Source organism: Podarcis pityusensis (assembly GCF_964106645.2).
Source record: "Podarcis pityusensis genome assembly, chromosome: 1".
Classification (NCBI taxonomy): Eukaryota; Metazoa; Chordata; class Lepidosauria; order Squamata; family Lacertidae; genus Podarcis; species Podarcis pityusensis.
Genome location: NC_138028.1, coordinates 66,140,608 through 66,159,740, shown reverse-complemented (window position 1 = coordinate 66,159,740; position 19,133 = coordinate 66,140,608). Strand labels below are relative to the sequence as shown.

The window sequence follows — 19,133 nt, the reverse complement described above, 5'->3', positions numbered from 1 at the left end:
TTCTAAAGAAAGCTTGTGGCCTTTGGGTCAATGCAGAGTGCATTCCACTCAAGAGTAAGCAGCCATTAGAAGGGAAACGGTCTACGTTACAGGGCCATTTGCTTTCTATACAGCAAAACACACCATCGGTTCCAAGATCCAATTCCAGGTGCTTCAAACAGAAAGACCATATCCTTCCTCCCCATTCCTCTCCCATATTAGAAATATGCTGCATGTGATAAAATGAAAGAGTGTGTGGGGATCCTTTTATTAATTCTCCTCATCAAGCCTTCAAGAGAACCATTTAACACAGTCCTAAACAAGGTGCTTGCAAGATCTCATACGCTTGTCTCTATGCCATACAGACTTAGATGTGGTCTCTGTTTGTACCGCATGCGTTTTTCACCTGAGTAATTCAAGGCTGATTGATCCAATGGAGCCACAGATACTGGGGCTCTTGATACTGGGACAAAAGGGGCATGATCATGCGGCTGAATCTGTTCAGTTCCACTGGACTCTGATATTCTTGTCTTGCTGCCAATATCGGACGTCGACCTGTATAATATATATTGGAAACATCAGTCATTCCAACATCAAGCACACATCAGTTGCAATCCACAACCTACTTGCTCTGGAGCAGACCAGTTAACTACAGTTTTAGCCACAGAAGTATGGGATCTTTTTGTGAAAGGCGGGTAGAGAAAGCATTTTGTTTTTTGCTTTAATAGTCGTTTACAATGGGTGCATACCAGTACAGCTGAGTCGCTACTTCAAGCATCATTTATATAGCCTGCATCCCAAAGACATATCCTGATTTGGTATAGCACAAATATATGTTAGAAAATGAAAATAAATAAAAAGTAGTGAGGCTACAACAAATAGCACTGGTTACTTACTGTATCCTGCCTGTACTGATAATTTTCTTTTAAAAATCAAAATATAGTAAGTTTAAAAACACAGTAATTTCAGTAAAAAAAATCCTATTTCTTTTATATAGTCTGTGTAGCTCAGTGCTACATTTGTTCTGACAGTGAAGGATGAGCATGGCTGCCAGTGTTTTACAGTCCACTGATATTTTTGCACAACAGTTATGACATCACTGGCAGCCAATCAGGACAGCTCAGCTGTTTCTGTATTCTTATGCTAATGCACAGTAAAATATAACATGCCTGCTATGTTGTGGCTTTGCAAACAGGTGTCATTTTGTAGAAGCAGCATTTCATAGACCAAGAGCCTGAGCTATGCAACTGCTACTTAGGAATGCATGGATATGAGCTAGCTGACTGTGAGAAAACAGAATTTAAAAGGCAATGTCCACAAGATTAGAATGAATGGAAACGGTACAACAGCAGTGCCTGGAGAACTGGGCACTAAATACTAAAACATTGTTAAAACTGATTCATATTTATTAGGTGTTTAAAGTGCAGATAAGAAACTTGATGGCAACAATCTCTCTAAATGTCTTCAGAGTGCCAAAACCAATTTTATAAGGTCATCCATATATTTTGCAATGCTTACTGCTAGTCGTCTCAGAAGACAAAAGCAGGGAGGTTTATGAATCATTTACTTCTTTTACAGAACAACCAATCTGGCATGCCTTTATGATAGAGGATTTAAATCATGGTTTAAGATACTATTAGGTATCTGAGTGGCTTACAGCGGAACAATACCCCACATTTTTCCTTGCTTGCTTGCTTTTAAAAACAATTTGAAAACCTAAAATTCTGAAATGACACTACTTGATTATAGTTTCACAAATACCTATACAGCATAAGAAATGCTAGCCCTGTAATGCATCTGAGGCTTTCAATATCAGTTATAAAGCAATCTTCCATCTTGAGATAGAGATACAACATTTTCAACTAAAACATAAAAACAACAGCATAGTACCTCCTAAGAGAGGTGACGGCAACAGGTCCCGTCCTAGGAGGCACAGGAGGAGGTGGAGAACCCATCACCATTTCAGGGAGTGGAGAAAATCTATAAGCCTGTTAAGAAAAATAAATAAATATTTCCTCAACGATCTACTGACTTTTCATAAAAAATTATACTGCATTGCATTTCTCCAAAATATGACATACGCATTTTGGAAGAAGATTGTAATCCAAGCCTATTTCAAAGTGAACATTATTAGTGCATCCTAAAATTTCAATGCTGCAGTGTTCTTGTCTGTCTGAATTCTCCCCCAAGAAGAATTCAGAATGGGTTTTTTGTCCCACTAAAAATAAAAATATTTTGATGTTGGAATATCTCAAGGCACCTAACATTATCACAGGAAACAAAAATGTCTACAAGAAAACCATTTTATATTTTAACTTTTCTTTCCAACCTTTTTAACAGGGAATATGTTTCATGTTCCTCTAGGCAAGAACAAGCAAGTTCCTTTATTATGACAACATAAAGACTCAATTTTTTTTTAAAAACCACCACCACCAAAGTAAAGTAATTCTGGGGATCAGATTTTAGAGGCTATTGGATCAGTCACCCAGGATTTACAGAGTTTGACAGGAAATGGCAGACAGCAAAATTAGAGATTTTTGCCATGTTACACGCGTGTCAAAACACCTCCCTGACACTGTCACCATCAGCCTATGGCCCAAAGCATGAGATACTAATCTTGCAGCCTTTGCACTGTGACAGAGATTGTCAAGTTAACTTGGGAATACAGCGACAGTTATCAAATCTGCTTAGCAGCTAGATTGAAATGCTGCCCTGACATCCTCTACTTTTCATTCTCCTAGAATAGCCAACATATCAAAATCATCACTGAGAACAGCATGGCATTCTAGGTACTCTAAATAGACACCTTGACACAGGAGGTGTTGTAAGATTCAGATAGGATGCATTCAAACACATTTCCTACTCTATCACTTAGGAGAGTTCAGAGAGAGAGAGGGTGTGGGGAGGAAGCCAAGAGAGACGAATAGGTAGCTGAGAATGCATTTGCTTCATTTCTCCCCTGGTCCTGCTGCCACCATGCAACCCAAAGCTAAGCCATAGTTAGACTTGGCATTATGTCCAAACGCATGATCATGGTTTGTACTTGGCTCACTGACCATGGTTTGCCTGTGGGAGATAAACCACGAGCCCAGGTTTCTGAGCCTATGGGCAACTTCCACCAAGAGTTAAGCAGCAGCATGAACCTTTGCATTTAATGTAACTAGCTTTCAAATAAACCCCAAAGGAATGGATCAAAAATAACAATTTTTTTCTGTCTCCCCATCCTAGCAGTTTTGAGTATGAAACCTGGGGCGGGGGGGTTCATTCTTGCACCATAAGAGGAATAATCTGGGGACTTTAAAAGCTATATGGATATACAGACATGCTTATTTCTATTATGAAATGTGAAGTGCCTTTTTACAAAACAGTAAAGCTGTTTACACCAGGGTAAGATACAGCAACTTTAGCTCTAGGGTCTTTTTCTTGGTTACAAAGCAAATTTCAGACTGTTTTCTATTTCACAGTAAACTCAATATTTCACAGGCCTATTTTTAAATGGATGTTCTAACAATGCTTGATACGTTAAGAACTTATTATTTATCAGGGAAGAAGCATATCTGTCTTAGATTAGCACAAAAAAGTTGGTCTTTATATATTGTTTTGTTACAGATCAGTTATTATTAAAGAATCCAAAACCAACGGTCTTTGGAATCAGTGTCACAAGAAAGAGGTGGTTGGAAGGCACAGAAAGTGTCCAGGCTGCATCAGGATATATTACACATATACAAGATCATTGGGAAATGTCTGCAAAGTCCAATGTAACTCTCTACAATGGCAGGCAGTGGGTAAAGTATAACTATCTAGTTGGATTCGCTAAACCATGCCAAGGCAAGAGTAAATGCTTCATCTGAGTAAATACTTCAACGGGAGAGATGAATGAGAAAGGTAGAGATTGCACCTCTAACCAAAATGGAACATGCCCTGGGGAATTTTCCAACCCACACTTTCCCCATGTCTCCTCAGTAATATGTATTTTTTAAAAAGAAAAGAAAAAAAGGAATTATAATGGTGGAGATGTTATCAGCTTAAGCCTTCTGCTGTGATGATATCAACAGCAACCATTTTTCCCAACTACACACTGTGAATTGGTGGTGCCCAAAATACCTTTAGCAATATGTACTTTGGGCCTTGGTAAATAAAACAGATTGGGCTGGCTAGAGTCTCTGAAATCAACACAGGGAAAGGAAGGAAGCTTTAAAGTTTTTTCTTTCTTTCTTTGTGAACAACTTATTCAAGGTGTAGGTGGGCTGGAGATCACCAGCTGCTTCTGTTTAGTCACATTTTCCAGGAACAACCCCAGCAGGTTTGCTATAGCCTATCTTTATATCAATGAGGTGATTCATAATTGATTTAGCTCAGGCAGAAAAAAACATTTTTGTTCCTATTTAACTGTTGAGAAAAGGACCGGGATTAATCATACGCCTGTCTCCCTTTTTAAAGTGTAGGTGACAGACAACCTAGCCCACAAGACTGGAAGCACATAGATAACAGTTTTTGCAGTGTCTCTTGGGAACTTTCTTAAATACAAATGACATTATGGATCCTTCTTTTCATCGCAGGTGCTCTGAATGAAGGAGGACAGCATAAATAAATAAATCTCCTGAATCTCAAGGTGGCTCTTTAATCACAAGATCTTGTTACTCTGACTATGTAGCAGCACCAAGATAGAATATGAGATTCCTCTCCTGGATTGTCAACATATCCCAACCATAGATTCTGCCTGTCTAAACTTCATAGTGTTGGTTTAGCATGAGGCATCTCCTATTTGGATATAATTTGGCAATACTTATCTGTGAATCCAATGACTTTGCCACCAGAAACACCTGGAAAGCCTTTGCATTTCTCCCTTATGTTCACTTTATGGTAGCCCATCGCTAGCCTCATTTTTAGGAGCCAGGACAATAACAAGAAGCAATTATCTATCTAAAACTGCCAATAAAGCTCCATTCTCAACACACAGGGTGCATCTGGGCATCATGCTAACGCATAGTTTAGCATGGTGAGAACCAGTCAAAGTAAGACTCAGGCTAGTATGCTTCTCCCTCCCTCTCTACCACAACTTCAAGAAGTACTTCAGAAGCTTTCAAAGCAATTTTGAACTTAGCCTGTGAATATTAACCACAGTTTGATTGCAGTTTGTTGGTTCAAACAACACAACAAGCTGTAGTTAAGCAGAAACAGTGAATGCTTCCAAACACCTCTTTGAATCTACGCCTGAGGCAAGCTGCGACTCATTCATATAATGCTAAATTACTGTTTAGCATGATATCCACAGCAGGTCACTAATAAATGCTGGTTTTTTAAAGCCAACTTGCCTTTTAGGGCTCTCCCACACTTCCGCTTGTCCTTCTGCTTTCCAACAGGAAGACCCGCTGCTTGCCATTGAATCAGAACAAGCATCAATCAGTTTTTCTGTGGATTGACATTTGTTCCAATTATGAGGTAAACAGCGGGTTTTCCTGGGGAAAGCAGTGGGAGAAATGGAAAAACCACTCAGATCTGTGCCTAGAAAGCACAGGACAAGTGGAAGATCGGACCCACATGACAAGCAGATATGCGGACAAGCTCTTACTCTGCTTATTTTAAGTACAGTAAGTTAATTTCTATTTGATAAAGCCAACTTGGGTTATTCATCTCAAAACTAATCTAGAACATTTCTCTTCTCCCAGGACTTTGACTAAACGATCTATGGCCTTTTGAGGGGATATTGTTTTGTTTGTTATGTATTTTTGTGTTTTCATACTATAAACTGCCCTGTGATCCTTAGATGAAGGGAGGTATAGAAATTTAATATGAGGAGGATGATAATGAGGATGAAAACTGAGCATCATTCGCACAGCCCAGCAGAATCTTCGAGCCATGAAGTATGTGATGGCCAGAAGAGAAACTCCCTAAAGTCCAAATTCTGGCATTTCAACAACAGTTCTAACACATATAAGTGGTCACTTACAGGCCTTGGCAAACTGTACTGATACACTTCTGGTCTATAGGTAGGCACCCACTGTATTCCTCCTCTGGGTCGAGACATGGTACCAGGAGCACTGGTCACAACTTCAGAGTATGGCAACTGCTGTGTAGAACTGTAAGCATCTTGCTGCCTGCTCTGTCCTCCATGACCTGCTGAGGCCAAACTAAAGGCTTCTTCCAGTAGCATGTGCATCTGTTGTCTGACTTCATCAATGGATGGCTGGGAACTCAGAGTCGATGTCTCTGAATGGCCTTTTGCTTGATGAGCTCTGTTATAATTTCGGGGCTCATTGACACGGTCAACATTTGTTTCTTCTATCATTTCAGGCTCAGTCTGTTGGATATAACAGAGAAAGTTGGGCAACTGTGCAAAAGGGTGGGGGGTTAATTCAGTAAAAACCCTGTCTATGTCTAAGTCATAAGCAGTGATTATATTTGACTTTCATAAAGTGTAACATTTTCTTTATCAACCTCATTTGGCCTATCAACACCTATCCATAATGGACAGCTATTTCAGAAACCATGAAATGATTGTCTTTACCACATATGTTATTCAGCTGATGAATGGCTAGATAATTGGTTGTAGAATCATGTCATAAATGAAGTCAGAGGGGCAAATGACTCCAACATTCCCAGTGCTTGCCTGCCTTTCTCCCTCCCTCTCCAGCTCTACTTCTAGAGATCCATTTCAGTCAGAATGATCCCTTCCCATCACTGGTACATAAGTTATTTTTGTCCTCTCACAGCTCCTCTGCAGCTTCCTGTGTCAGCATTTGCACTGTGAGTGGACCATTCCATCTTCCCAGTTGTGCTAGTGTAACACGAGCACAGACTGCAAAGTTTCATAGTCCTATAAGCAAGTTCTGAACAATATATATATATCATTTTCACTCACGGTGTGATTTAATTTGACAACTCAGTTCAGCACTCTATTCAGTCTACTCTGAGGTGCTCAATATTAGAGGATAATGTATATATTTAATAAATTATGTTAGGAAAGTTACAAACATATGGCAAACTCTCATTTGTGGGTGGGGAGGATTGAACTCAAAATACCTGTTTGCTACTTCTGTTACCTACGTGGGGAGCTGGGAGTTGCTTGCACAGAGGCTGTTGGTGGGGGAGCACTGGACTTGAAAATTACTTTATACATGTAAATAGGCTAAACATGCAAGCAGTCTTTCAGCTAGGCACAAGGATCCATTTATACTACTAAATATTAAAAGATGCTCTGCAAATAGCACCTGCCATCTGCTCCTCATGTAGGCCTAAAAACATTTTGTACTATTTGCTTGCATTAATATTTTAAATTGTAAACTGCCTTAGGAGAAAGGCAGTATATAAATGCAAGCCATAAATAAATAAAGCACACACCTCCCCTCCCCCTGCAAAATTGTTTCACTTCACTTTTGTATCATGCTTCTGCTGCCAAAAGGAAAGCCAAAGGAAGCTAACAACATACCAAAACAGTCTTTTACAAAAGGGAAACAGCTACCAGGAAAGAGTGAGTCAGAGAAAAGCTGCCTCTATCTAGCTTTTTATCAGTAATTTTTCTAAAAGCCCCTTTTCCACCTGAAGCAGTTAAATTTAAAAACAGATTTAAAATAGGCTGTCCCTTTAAATTTCTGTTGCAGTGAAGAACACTAGAGCATAGCAGGCCATAATCCCAGTTACACAGCAAATTACGATTTATTTGTTCTGACAGGCAGTGTCAAAACATGGACAATCCCATCACAAACGTACTCTTGTGAATATTTTTTGATGTTTCACAGTTTCCCTCACCTTGGCAAAGGAGCACACTATATTTCAGTGGATAGATAGGGTATTTATTACATCATGAGCATTACAATCCTTGATTTCTATATTTGTGATCTGGCAGATAGCGTATTCATTCAGAAGGGGCTGCTTTTATTCAGTCCCTAACATAGAATTTGCCCCTTTCTTTTCTTGCAACTGCTGCACTGTAGGCCACCGTTGAAAAGGCCAAGACCAGGGATCACCAACCATGCACCTATAGGTGCACCTACACACACAGTGGCAGGATCTGCACGGTCCCCTGGATCCCTCCCCCACCACTGAAATTAGGTTTGAAAGAAGCATTGTACTGCAGCCAACAGAATACACTGTAGTGTGGGCTTGACTGCGATGCGGCCTGGTGTTAATTCACAAAGCCCTAAACAACTTGGGTGCAAAGGACCTTAAGGACCATCAGATTCCTTATGCTTTCCTTCAGCTGCTGAGCTCTTCTGATGGGGCACTGTTGGTGGACATATTTTCCCAAGACTGTTTTTGTCACCGTAAGTGCTAGAAAGTGGTTTAAATAACGAAAGAAAGCTGAGGCTTTTAGGATCCAGATGCCTGTTCTAAGCTTGGTTGATATGGTATGACTGCAGAATTGTATCATATCAGCAGAATCAATAAAATATTGTGTATGAATTTGGGTTTCCTTTTCCCTTTTTGTTATTTACCTTTATACTAACAAAATATGCGGAAGGTTCGACAAGATTGTAAGGAGCAGCCTTGTATTGTCACATCAACAGTCTACTTAGATTGTAAGCACCTTGAGCTTTTGGAAAAGGGCATGTGCCTGAGTGAATGTTTAAAATGAACGAACTGCTGTTATTCAAGCTTGACTTCAGGAACTGCCTTTCCCATGCCTTCTACTGAAGTGAATATATGATTTAAAAAAACCCTGAAACTTGAAGACCAAAATTGCATAAAATCAGTTCTAGCCGTTGCTAAAATGGAAGTAGCTATTAACAGTGCTTTTTCTGGGGGGGAGGGGCGCATACCCCTAAACATTTTGTGAATATAAGTTTGGCCTCATTGAGGGGCAGTATTTTAATATGAGTAGGAAAATGAGAGTACCCCTAAACTTTTTTTTTTTTGAAAAAAAAGCACTGGCTATTAAGCACTTTCACACTAGGTAGATTGTTTTGCTAGGACCGTTCTAATGTTTGCTACGCTTCCAATGCAACTTGTAGTGAATGAATTTTGCATGCACGTACATCATATCCACTGTTGCGGATACCACGCCTTTGTCTCTCTCGTGTAACAAGTAGATCCATCTCAGTTTCTCCTGGACTTGGACTGTTCAAAGACTGCCTGCTTCGGTAAACAGAGTTCTTCATTTGTTGCCTGCAGAAGAATAAAGTATTTAAATGAGGCCAGTATTGTTGTTGATGTTGTTGCTGCTGCCTACAACAATTTATTACCTGCCCTTCACCCCAAGGTCCCAAGGCGGGTTGCAATAATTGAAACATGAGACTAAGAACACTTTAAAACAACTTAAAATTACAGAAATAAGGCATGTCCTAAAAATTACACATCAGGTGTAAAAAGCCAGAGTAAAGAGGTACATCTTCCGTAGTAGGATGTCGCTTCAGTCTTTATGCTCTGAGTTCTGAAAAAAATATTCTAAATCATCAATTCCCACTCATCTCCAAGCTAAGTAGCTACACAGATACACACCCATGCATATTCAGTTACACACTGGCAGTCATCAAGTCAAATTATATATTGATTGCTTCAATGAAGACCAAAGATTGAAGCACTTGGAAACAAACAACTAGAATTTATTAGACAATGTACTCCAAACAAATACTGAAATGCTTCTTCTTTGTGAAGATTTGTGTATAACTCTGCAATTTCAAACTGATGTAACTATACACCAGTTATTTCTTTATTCATTTCCATATTAATAATAACCTGCAATAATGACGGATTTGCCTGATGTGCTTGAAAATCAGCCAATGCACATTCATACCGTCTCACATACGTTAGCGAACCATTCAGCTAGGTGCCAACCTTTTTCAGTACAGTATTCCAACCCCTTAGCAACTGCATTGTTGGACTGAAGTCTGATCACCCAAAGACAGGGACTAACACATGATCACGGCATGTGAATGAAAAAAAACTGATGTGCAAAATTAGCAAACAAAAGGACAAAAAGGGTAACTGGGTGGTGGCTTTTCCTCAAGCAATCTGCCTGCCAGAGACTCGTGGATAGTTCATGTCACACTCAAACTGATTCCTTGCTAGCACACTGTAAGCATTTCAAAATCCTCTATAGAGTCAACCTTCTTAAAAACTGTGACGTTTGTTTTAAGAAATAGCATTCAAGAAATAATACACTTCTAATAACACAGTTCGTAACACAGTTCATACTAGCGTCAATCAACCTAGTGTCCCCCAACTGCTTTGGACTACAACTCCCATCAGCCCCAGATCTAGCACAAAAGAACCAGTCCTAAATTTCCCATATCTTGTTATCTCCAGTGCTTTTTTCTGGAGGGACGCAGGGGTAGGCATAGCCCTAAACATTTTGTGAATCTAAGTTCTGCCTCATTGAGTTGCAGTATTTCAATATGAGTAGGAAAATGAGAGTACCTCTAAACATTTTTTTTTAGAAAAAAAAGGCACTGGTTATCACTATACCGTCAGTACACCTAGTCCATAAAGAACATCAATAAGTAGCATCATTTAATCTGAAGCTCTCCAGTTATTTCTAAGGAAATCAAGCAATTGTCCCACAGCTATGACAGAGCTCTATGCTGTGGAAACGGATGATGGATGCAGGAAAGGTGCCCATTTTTCTCTGTGACACAAATTTGACAATAAACCAGACTAACAATGAACATCTATCAGATGACTCACTGGGGGTAGAAAATAAGCAAGACAGAAGCTAAGATAAAAGGGAGAGGCAGAGTTTCTGACCTACTTCGTAGCTGAACAGCAGATCTTAAGGCCAGAGTGGGGCATCTACATAGACCATGAGTGCAAACTATAATGCTGGTGGGTCTTGAAGGCTCTAGAACAGGCATCCCCAAACTTGGCCCTCCAGATGTTTTGGGACTACAACTCCCATCACCCCTAGCTAACAGGACCAGTAGTCAGGGATGATGGGAACTGTAGTCCCAAAACATCTGGAGGGCATATTTTGGGGGTGCCTGCTGTAGAATCTTATTTCCTAATGCCTTTTGCGGGGGGGCTTTACTTTTCCCTGCTCTAGTGCATGAACAAAACACTATTATTATTATTTTGCTTTCAACAGAAAGACAATAACCTAATTAGCATATTGTCACATTTGTTTAGTATCATGAGACCTGTAGAGAGATCTTAGTGGGACTGGTCTGAGGTGAGGGAGGAAAATGTGGAAATGCTGGAATTTTCATACATTCATTGCAAATGTATAAAGTCATTTATTTAAGAATTCAGTACCACAAAATCCTCAACCTTGAAACATTAATCTGCATACAGAAAGGCAGAATACTAGGTTGTAAAAAAGTACAATTAATCACAAGTTTAATACAACAACTTTTTCCTCAGATTAGTTCGCTTTGTCTGCCACTGTCTCTGTCTTCACCTATTGCTGGTCTCCTTGCCTTTCTCCCTCCCAGTTCCAATGGGCACCAGCCACTACTAAAACAGAGGCAAACCCAAGTGAGTGGAAGAAAATGAGGAAGTTTGTCTCTATACCTAAACTGATTAATTTAATTAGATTCAGGGGGAAAGCAAGAGGATAACTTTATAATACACTGAAGCCCCTTATATAGAGCAAAAAGACTTGCTTGTTATAAAATCCAAAACATTGGTTTGGTGAAGTTTGAATGCATTCAGCTTTAGGATTTTCTTTATCATATAAAGCTGTATTTTCTTTGCTCATTTCATAATTGAAAATCCATATTTTATTATTACTTTGTTCAACAGAAAATGTCTTCAAAGCTTTGCTTCAAAATTTGAAGACGTCTGCTTGACCTTTTGTTTAATTTTATTACCATTTTGTTGATATTTTTAATAAAGAAAAACATTTGGGGAAGGAAAGAAACGAAGTAGCTTGCAATTTATTTTGTTTATTTATTTAAGACATTTCTATACCACTTAATTATTTGCATTTGAAAGTGGCACACATAAAAAGAATCCATAGAAAATGGATAAAAGCAATAAAAATGTATAATGAAACCAAAGAGTATCTTAAAATGCCCAATGGAACAAGGAAGTCATAGTCACATGGCTGAAGTTCAGCAAGGAAGGTGCCCGTTTAATCTGAGTTGGGACTGAGTTCCTCAGGCTTGCTCCCATTACACTGAATGCAGAGCTGCTAGTAGTTCTAAGCTGTGCATCTGAGCCATGGGGACCACCAACAGAGACTTCCCAAAGATATATAGGGGAATGATATAAGGGATCGTGCAGTCCTTAAGGAAGCTTGGACTCATGTTGTCAAGGGCCTTGTAAAAAAATACGAGAACTCTGAACCTGGCCTTGGTAACATATAAGCAGCGGGCGCAAACCTTTAAGCAATGGAATTATGTACTGATGGCAGTCTGTCCTTATCAACAATCTAGCCATAGTATTTTGTAGCAGCTGGAGCTTCTGGACCAGGCACAAGGGCAGCCCCAAATAGAGGGTGTTACAGTAGTCAAGACTTGAGGTTACCAGTGCATGAATCATCTTAGTCAGGCTATCCTTGTCCAAGAATGAGCTTGGTCAGTAAACGGCTAATAAACTTGGGACAGGAGGAACCTCTAGGGTTGCTTCCAGAAGACTTGCCCCAATATGTTTTCAGCGAGGCTAGACAAAATTGTGTCAAGCAAGCATTGTCCTACATTTTCCTCCAGTACGTTTCCCCCGTCACTTTCCCTTTCCTAAAAAAACAAAAAAGCCCAATCCTCTGAGGAACCTCAAATCTACTTTAATTGTGCAACTGGAATTTCCCAGTCTGTGATTCAATCACACCTGAAATAGCAACACTCTGCAAAGGGGTTTCAGGGAACTTCCAGCCTCCACAAATCCCTTAATTGGGTAGAATTCATGTTGCACTTCCCCCTTCTATCTTCTAGGGAAAGGGGCTTGAAATGTGGAAGGTAGGAGGCAAGGAGGCATTCAGGGAGGTGGTATGAGTTTTTTCTAAGGGAATAAAGTCTCTAGAGTTCCCCTGTAGCTACCGTTAGAGGACAGAGGGGCAAGTTAATTCCAGGGGACAGGACTGCCTGCAAACCCAAGGCAAATTGCTGTCAGAATGCACTGTTGTGTAGGCTGTCACCTCCTTTTTCCAAAGAACTACTGGAGCCAGTAAGGACAGGGCAGCTTAACATGTCCCTCCCTATGCGAGGACAGCAGGGTGGGACTGACACTGGCCCTACACTTCTGTGATTAAAAGATTACACTGTTGTCAGATTATTTTAGGCAAATTCACACCCTTGACCTAATTGTGAAACTATTAAGGAAGGGGAGGGGGGAATCAAGAACAGTACATATAATGAGCAGTCTTTGTGAAATTGCCCTGAGATTGCCAATTAGCTGATTTAAGGAAGATTCACTAATGAGAAGGGAGGTATCAACATGAACAACTGGCACAAGCATAGGTTAGTCATTGTCGACAGGGAATACAACTGCAGCATTTTAAAACACTGACTACGTGACAAACAATACTCTGAGGAATCTATAGGGCTGGGGACCTGGTCCATGTACAACTCAGTTTATTTAGTACCACTGATAATTTGTAAATGTTTTTAGAGTGATGTTATACAAAAATATGAATGTGCGAAGGCCAGTGTGTGAATAATTTATTTGGTGACAGTTTTATTTCTTCACATTTTGAAGTACCAAGACCAGAGGGAATAGTAACAGTAGCTGCAGAGGAGGAATATGGAGGAAAATATTCCTAATGTCTTTATGATTTAATCTATAGATGTTGTATACTGTTTTACAAAGAGCAAATATGCAGGATTTTAAGATCTAATTGATTAAAATCTGAACTTCTCTACTAAGTAAACATGAAAAATACCTGTAATTCAATACCCTTCTGCAAAAGGCGGGTACTACTAACCCAAAATGACATCCAATCCTGAATAACGTCTGAATTTGTGTATATTCCCTACACACACACACACACACACACACAATTCCGCCGCCCCCCACACACACTATTTGTGAGTGAATTATTGGGCAAAATGGATTAGAATAAGGAAGTACCTTTCTCTAAAACAACAAATAAAACATTAAAAATCATGGAACACATACACCATGGCCTCTTTCTACATTGTGCACCAGCAAGCAAATCCCAGAGTACATAATAAAATTTACTGGCTCAATAGTAAAACTTCATGCTAAATATGCGTTAAGGATTTCTTGCTCCTTTGATACTTTCTAACCTTCCAGTCATGATTCCAGGGCTATATCACTTCCACTGTGTACATTAATATAAAATTTCTGCCTGCTTCATTTATATTCCTAAGATAGCCTATGCTAATAGAAGAAGCTACTGTATAATTCAAACTTTATCTTATCTTCTACTATGCGTATGTAACAATTCCACTTGCCTCCTCCACTGGAGACCTGTACAAAGCCCTAATGTCCCAGCAATGGCACCAGACCAACCAATCAAGAATCTTTCTTCTTTGCTGACCTGAATGGCCTTAGAATTATGTTTCTCTGGCAATTACTTTCTTTTTTATTTAATTTTATCCAGGCTCCAATTTACATAAAAGCTATTGGATCTCACCATTCTTTATATAACAAAGATATTCCAGAAACTCTACGCTACATTTCCCTTGACTTCTCTGCACAGGCGTTGCAGGCAGATCTTGAGCAGAGAGCCCTGTATCTCAGGTACTGATTGAGGGATACCTATTTGGGCTAGAGGAAGAACTGCAAACAATTCTAGGTAGAAAACTCACTTAACAGTTCCTAATCCCTCCTGGTCTGAGAAAACACATGACAATAGAGTAACAGTTCAGTTCTTATTGCTCTTGAGCAGAAAAGCTCTTTCTAGACACTTCTGCTTGCTTGACGGACAATGGATGGGAATTTTTGTTCCAAAACTTGCAATTTCTAATTGGCAGCTGGGTGTCAGAGAGAAAATGATATTTTCTTCCTAAGCCTTGCATAGGAGAACTGAGCATTCTGTATGACATCCACACAACTTCCGACTTTCTATGTGCTGGAGTCTTTCTGCTTATCTTACAGTCAAAAGCCCATGAAGGACAGCCGCAATAAAAAAATTAATGGCCAGCATAAAAGTTAATGGTACTTGTTTATTACAATACTAAGAGACACCAGCACAACTATCTGTCCTTATAAGAATAAGTACTGTATATTGAACTAAGAAAGCAACAAATTCAGATGGGGAACATTAAGAAAATACAGAAAATTCTGACAGAGGTCACATATTACCTCTAATGCTTGTGTTTTAATACAAAGCCATTAATAATTTATTAATTACATCAAAAAAACGAGGGGGGAGCAATGCAACCCACAGAATTGCCTATCTAAAGCTCTTTACAGCAGGGTTTCCTGTTCCTGCTAGCTAGGGATGATGGGAGTTGTAGTCCAAAAACAGCTGGAGACTCAAATTTTGGAAACCCTGCTCTATAAAAATAGGGTTCAGCATATACTCGACCATTCTTTTTTAGAGAAATGTATGACTCCGTTCATATAACAACAATTACGTCCCTAAAAAGACTGCTAACATAGGCAAAAAAGGAGAAGTCATTAGTTTGTAACATCAGCATTTGAAAGTTGCTGCACTGTCATCTATTTTTCCAACATCCACTGTACTGTATGTAGCACAGCACACTCCAGGGCAGACCACCATCCCTCTCCTGGTGTCAAGAGATAATAGTAATTCTGAGGTCTGATCAATAGGCAGGAAAAAAGAGAATGTTATCCCAACAGCCATATTGCTTCTCAACTCTTTTATCATCATATTACAGCTTAATACATTCATAAATAAAGTACCAATCATCTCAAGGAAATGGCAAATCGCTAAACAGGGGAAAGATGGCAGACATGGGAACATTCTTCATACGCAAAAAAAACTTATCACTTCATGCTGCCATTCTGCCAATTGACACTACTCCTCATGACTTGCCTTTCTATGGTAGAGGTGGAAATGATGTGGGAAATGACAAAAATATATACCAAATACTCACCTGTTTTTGGGTTCTACAAACGGAGAAGATCCATCCGTATCAGCATCCAAAATATGATCTATTTCATTTTGTGCTTTTTCATACATCTTTTTTCTGTCTGCTAAGCCCTTGTTATTATCAACTTGGGGAAAGTCATAATAGCCTTTTCGCTTGGCTTTCAGGCGTAATTTGTTGCGATAGTGCTCTATATCAGATTTCTGCTTCAAGGCTTTGTTAACCTGACAAACAAAAAATACTTATTATAATCAAATCTATTTGTTCAGATTAACCCTCTGATTAAGGCTTGTTGACTTTTGGCCAATTATTTTATAGCCTATAGATTATGTATGAGTAGGCATTTAAGTTTCCTTTTTGGTAGAATTGGCAACTATCCCTAGAAGAAACCTGAGGCAGTAGTGTCTAATCCATAGTTTACAATGGTGATAAAAATGGGACACTATCCTCAACTACCTATGCCAGACCTCAGCATCAGGCAAATCTCAAAATAACAAGGAAATCTGACAGTTCTCCTACATTCAACTCCCAGCTCACTTCTGCAAATCATGTTAACAGTCTACTCACATTGGCAGTGAAATGTCATAGCAATGAATGCATGCAAGATCACTGCTCTAAGTGCCTATAATGGAAAATCGTACATTGCAAGTTTTTTCCCAGGTTATGGAAGAAGAACCTCAAACTCATCTGTGTTCATTACCATTACTAACATGAGCAGACCACATGTGTGAGCAGTGATTTACAGCAGGGAGTAGGCAGCTGACTGTGGGGAATTTCAATCTGTTTTATTTATAACAGCATTCACTTTAGCCAATGAAAATGTGAGTTCATGATCTGGATTGGCTCTTATCACAATGTGCAGTAATGTGAAAATGTAACTAGCCCTTTCTCTATACTGAGAATAGACAAAATAGTGCTCTGCAGATGATGCTGAACTACAGCTGCCATCATCCCTGATTGTTGACCATGCTAGCCGTGGTTGATGGAGGGTACTATGTTGGCTACCCCTGCCCTATACCTTAGGCTATATCCCTCCAACCACAACTTTGCATCAGAAGTAAGTTTTTAAACAAATAGGTCTTTTATGTAAAGTATGCATTTATTGTGCAAACAGGGCCTGCTGTATGGAACGCTGAATAAAATAAGGAAAGGCTGCCCCCTTTCATTATGTGCAAACTGTGGGAATTTTCCCCTCTTGCAGGTCTTCAGTGTCAATTGACAAATATCAAATATACATCAGTTTAAATATGAATGTGGAAAGAAATATGGGGAGACCGGGGAGTCCTGGACTGGGTACACTCCCCTGGAAGGAGCCGAGTCTGTGACTTAGGAGTGCTCCTGGGTCCCACATTGTCACTCACTGGAGACTCAGATGGCCTTTATGGTCTAGGAATGCCTTTCTCAACTATGGCTGGTTTTCCAGCTGCAGCCCTTTTGGGGCAGAGATGACATGGCCATGGTACTCCACGCTCGGGCAACTTCCAAATTGGATCACCGCAATGTGCTTTACATGGGGCTGCCCTTGAAGGCAACTCGGAAACTTCAACTGTTCAAAAATGACTTAGGTCCCAAATATGTGAAACTACAGGTATTAAGATCAGCAGAAGTCCTCTTGGTAGTTTCATAACCCTCAGAATGCATTCTCTGTGCCAGTTCCTAGATGGTGGAATTTCCTTCCCACAAAACTGGTCTATAATTTGGGAGTACTCCTGTATACTGGAGACTCAAGTGGCCAGCTCTGACTCATTTGCCAGCTATGGCCTCTTTTGGACAAATGATTTGCTGCTGTACTCTATACTTGGGTCACTTCCAGATTTGATTATTGTAGCACACTCTACAGGTGAAACTCAAAAAATTAGAATATCGTGGAAAAATTCATTTATTTCAGTAATTCAACTTAAAAGGTGAAACTAATATATGAGATAGACTCATGACATGCAAGGCGAGATATGTCAAGCCTTTTTGTTATGGCGTACACCTGTATGTGGGGCTGCACTTGAAGATGACCCAGAAACTGTAGCAGGTCCAAAATGCAGCAGCCAGATTACTGGCAGGGGTTCCATTTAGAATTCATATAATTTACATTACCTTAAAGTTAAATGTAATTAAATATATATGGTGCTTCGATGGGGGGGGGGGGGTTGTTGAATACTGACTGTTGCTTCTTGTACAAGTAAGTGAAAGCAATAAAATGTTTTTTGGGTGGAGAACTCACAAAACCACTGTTCTAAAACAGCTGCCCTGGTTGCTACTTCACTTCTGATCCTAATGCAAGTTGCTCACCTATGTGTTTGTAGCCCTAAACAACTTAGGCCACCAAATATGTGATAATCACCTCCATCCCTGCACACATTATTAAATTCTAAGATCAACAGAGGGGGCCCTCTTCGTAGTTTTGCTGTTCTTCTTCCATTTGTCATACATACTGAGTAGAATGACTATGGATAATTTTTGCATAAGGCAATACAAAAAGGATAAAATAACTTTTTCCATGATTTCACCATAATGAAATTACCCCATCTTAGCAGTCCCAAAAGGCAACAGAGGACACTCCCCCCCCCTTTTTTTCATCCTTCCTTTCAGAAATTGCAGCCACAACCTGAATGGTCTTTAGCCCTTTCTTAGGCAGCTCCACATACAACCTGTCAACACCACAAGTCACAAAACATTCCCCACCAGGGGCTAGCTTTCCAACCAGTGTCAGTCGGATCTGGTAGCCAAGTGCTCCTCTGAGCACTTGCTTTAAAGACCCGCCAATGCATAAATGATTACACAACTTTATTGGATATAATCTTACCTCTCCGTTAAGGACAGCAGTTTCCTGATTCCTATCCGAAGATGTGTGTGCGGGAGGCAAAGCTACAGGCTTTATGGCAATCAACTGTACAGATCCAGAAGATGTGTCAAAGGGATCAATGGCAGACTTGGCAATGCTATCAAAGAGCATATCTCCCTCCTCTTCATCACTTATGGGCACTAAAACATATTAGGATTAAGTCAACATATGGTTTGGGCATTTCAATTCTGAGTTGGTGAGGAGGAAAGTGAAAATGAATTGCATGTAATCCTGGGGTCCCCAACATGTCCCTGTGAGTACCACAACACCCCAGAAACAGATATCCCTGCTACTCACCAAAGCCCTCTTGACCCTTCTCATTTTTAAAAAAATAAGTTTTGGCCTTTTATGGTTGTTTCATTGGGGGTTGTCTAATTTTTTGTCTATTTATTTTGGGGTAGGTGTGCATGTTTTGCCTGGGGGTT

The 19,133-nt window shown here is 39.8% G+C and overlaps 1 protein-coding gene across 6 annotated transcripts in view; it reads right to left on the bottom strand.

Moving 5' to 3' along the window:
• The window catches only part of KIAA1549L (KIAA1549 like), a 153,106-nt gene that overhangs the window by 13,554 nt on the left and 120,419 nt on the right, over nucleotides 1-19,133 (bottom strand). For all 6 annotated transcript variants that reach the window (XM_081011748.1, XM_081011751.1, XM_081011752.1 and 3 more), the window contains 6 exons: nucleotides 18,670-18,848; nucleotides 15,879-16,096; nucleotides 8,955-9,084; nucleotides 5,930-6,280; nucleotides 1,870-1,967; nucleotides 386-534 (listed from right to left, as the gene is read on the bottom strand). In XM_081011748.1, coding sequence (XP_080867874.1) covers nucleotides 386-534; nucleotides 1,870-1,967; nucleotides 5,930-6,280; nucleotides 8,955-9,084; nucleotides 15,879-16,096; nucleotides 18,670-18,848 — 1,125 coding nt within the window. The remainder of the gene's footprint in view (nucleotides 1-385; nucleotides 535-1,869; nucleotides 1,968-5,929; nucleotides 6,281-8,954; nucleotides 9,085-15,878; nucleotides 16,097-18,669; nucleotides 18,849-19,133) is intronic.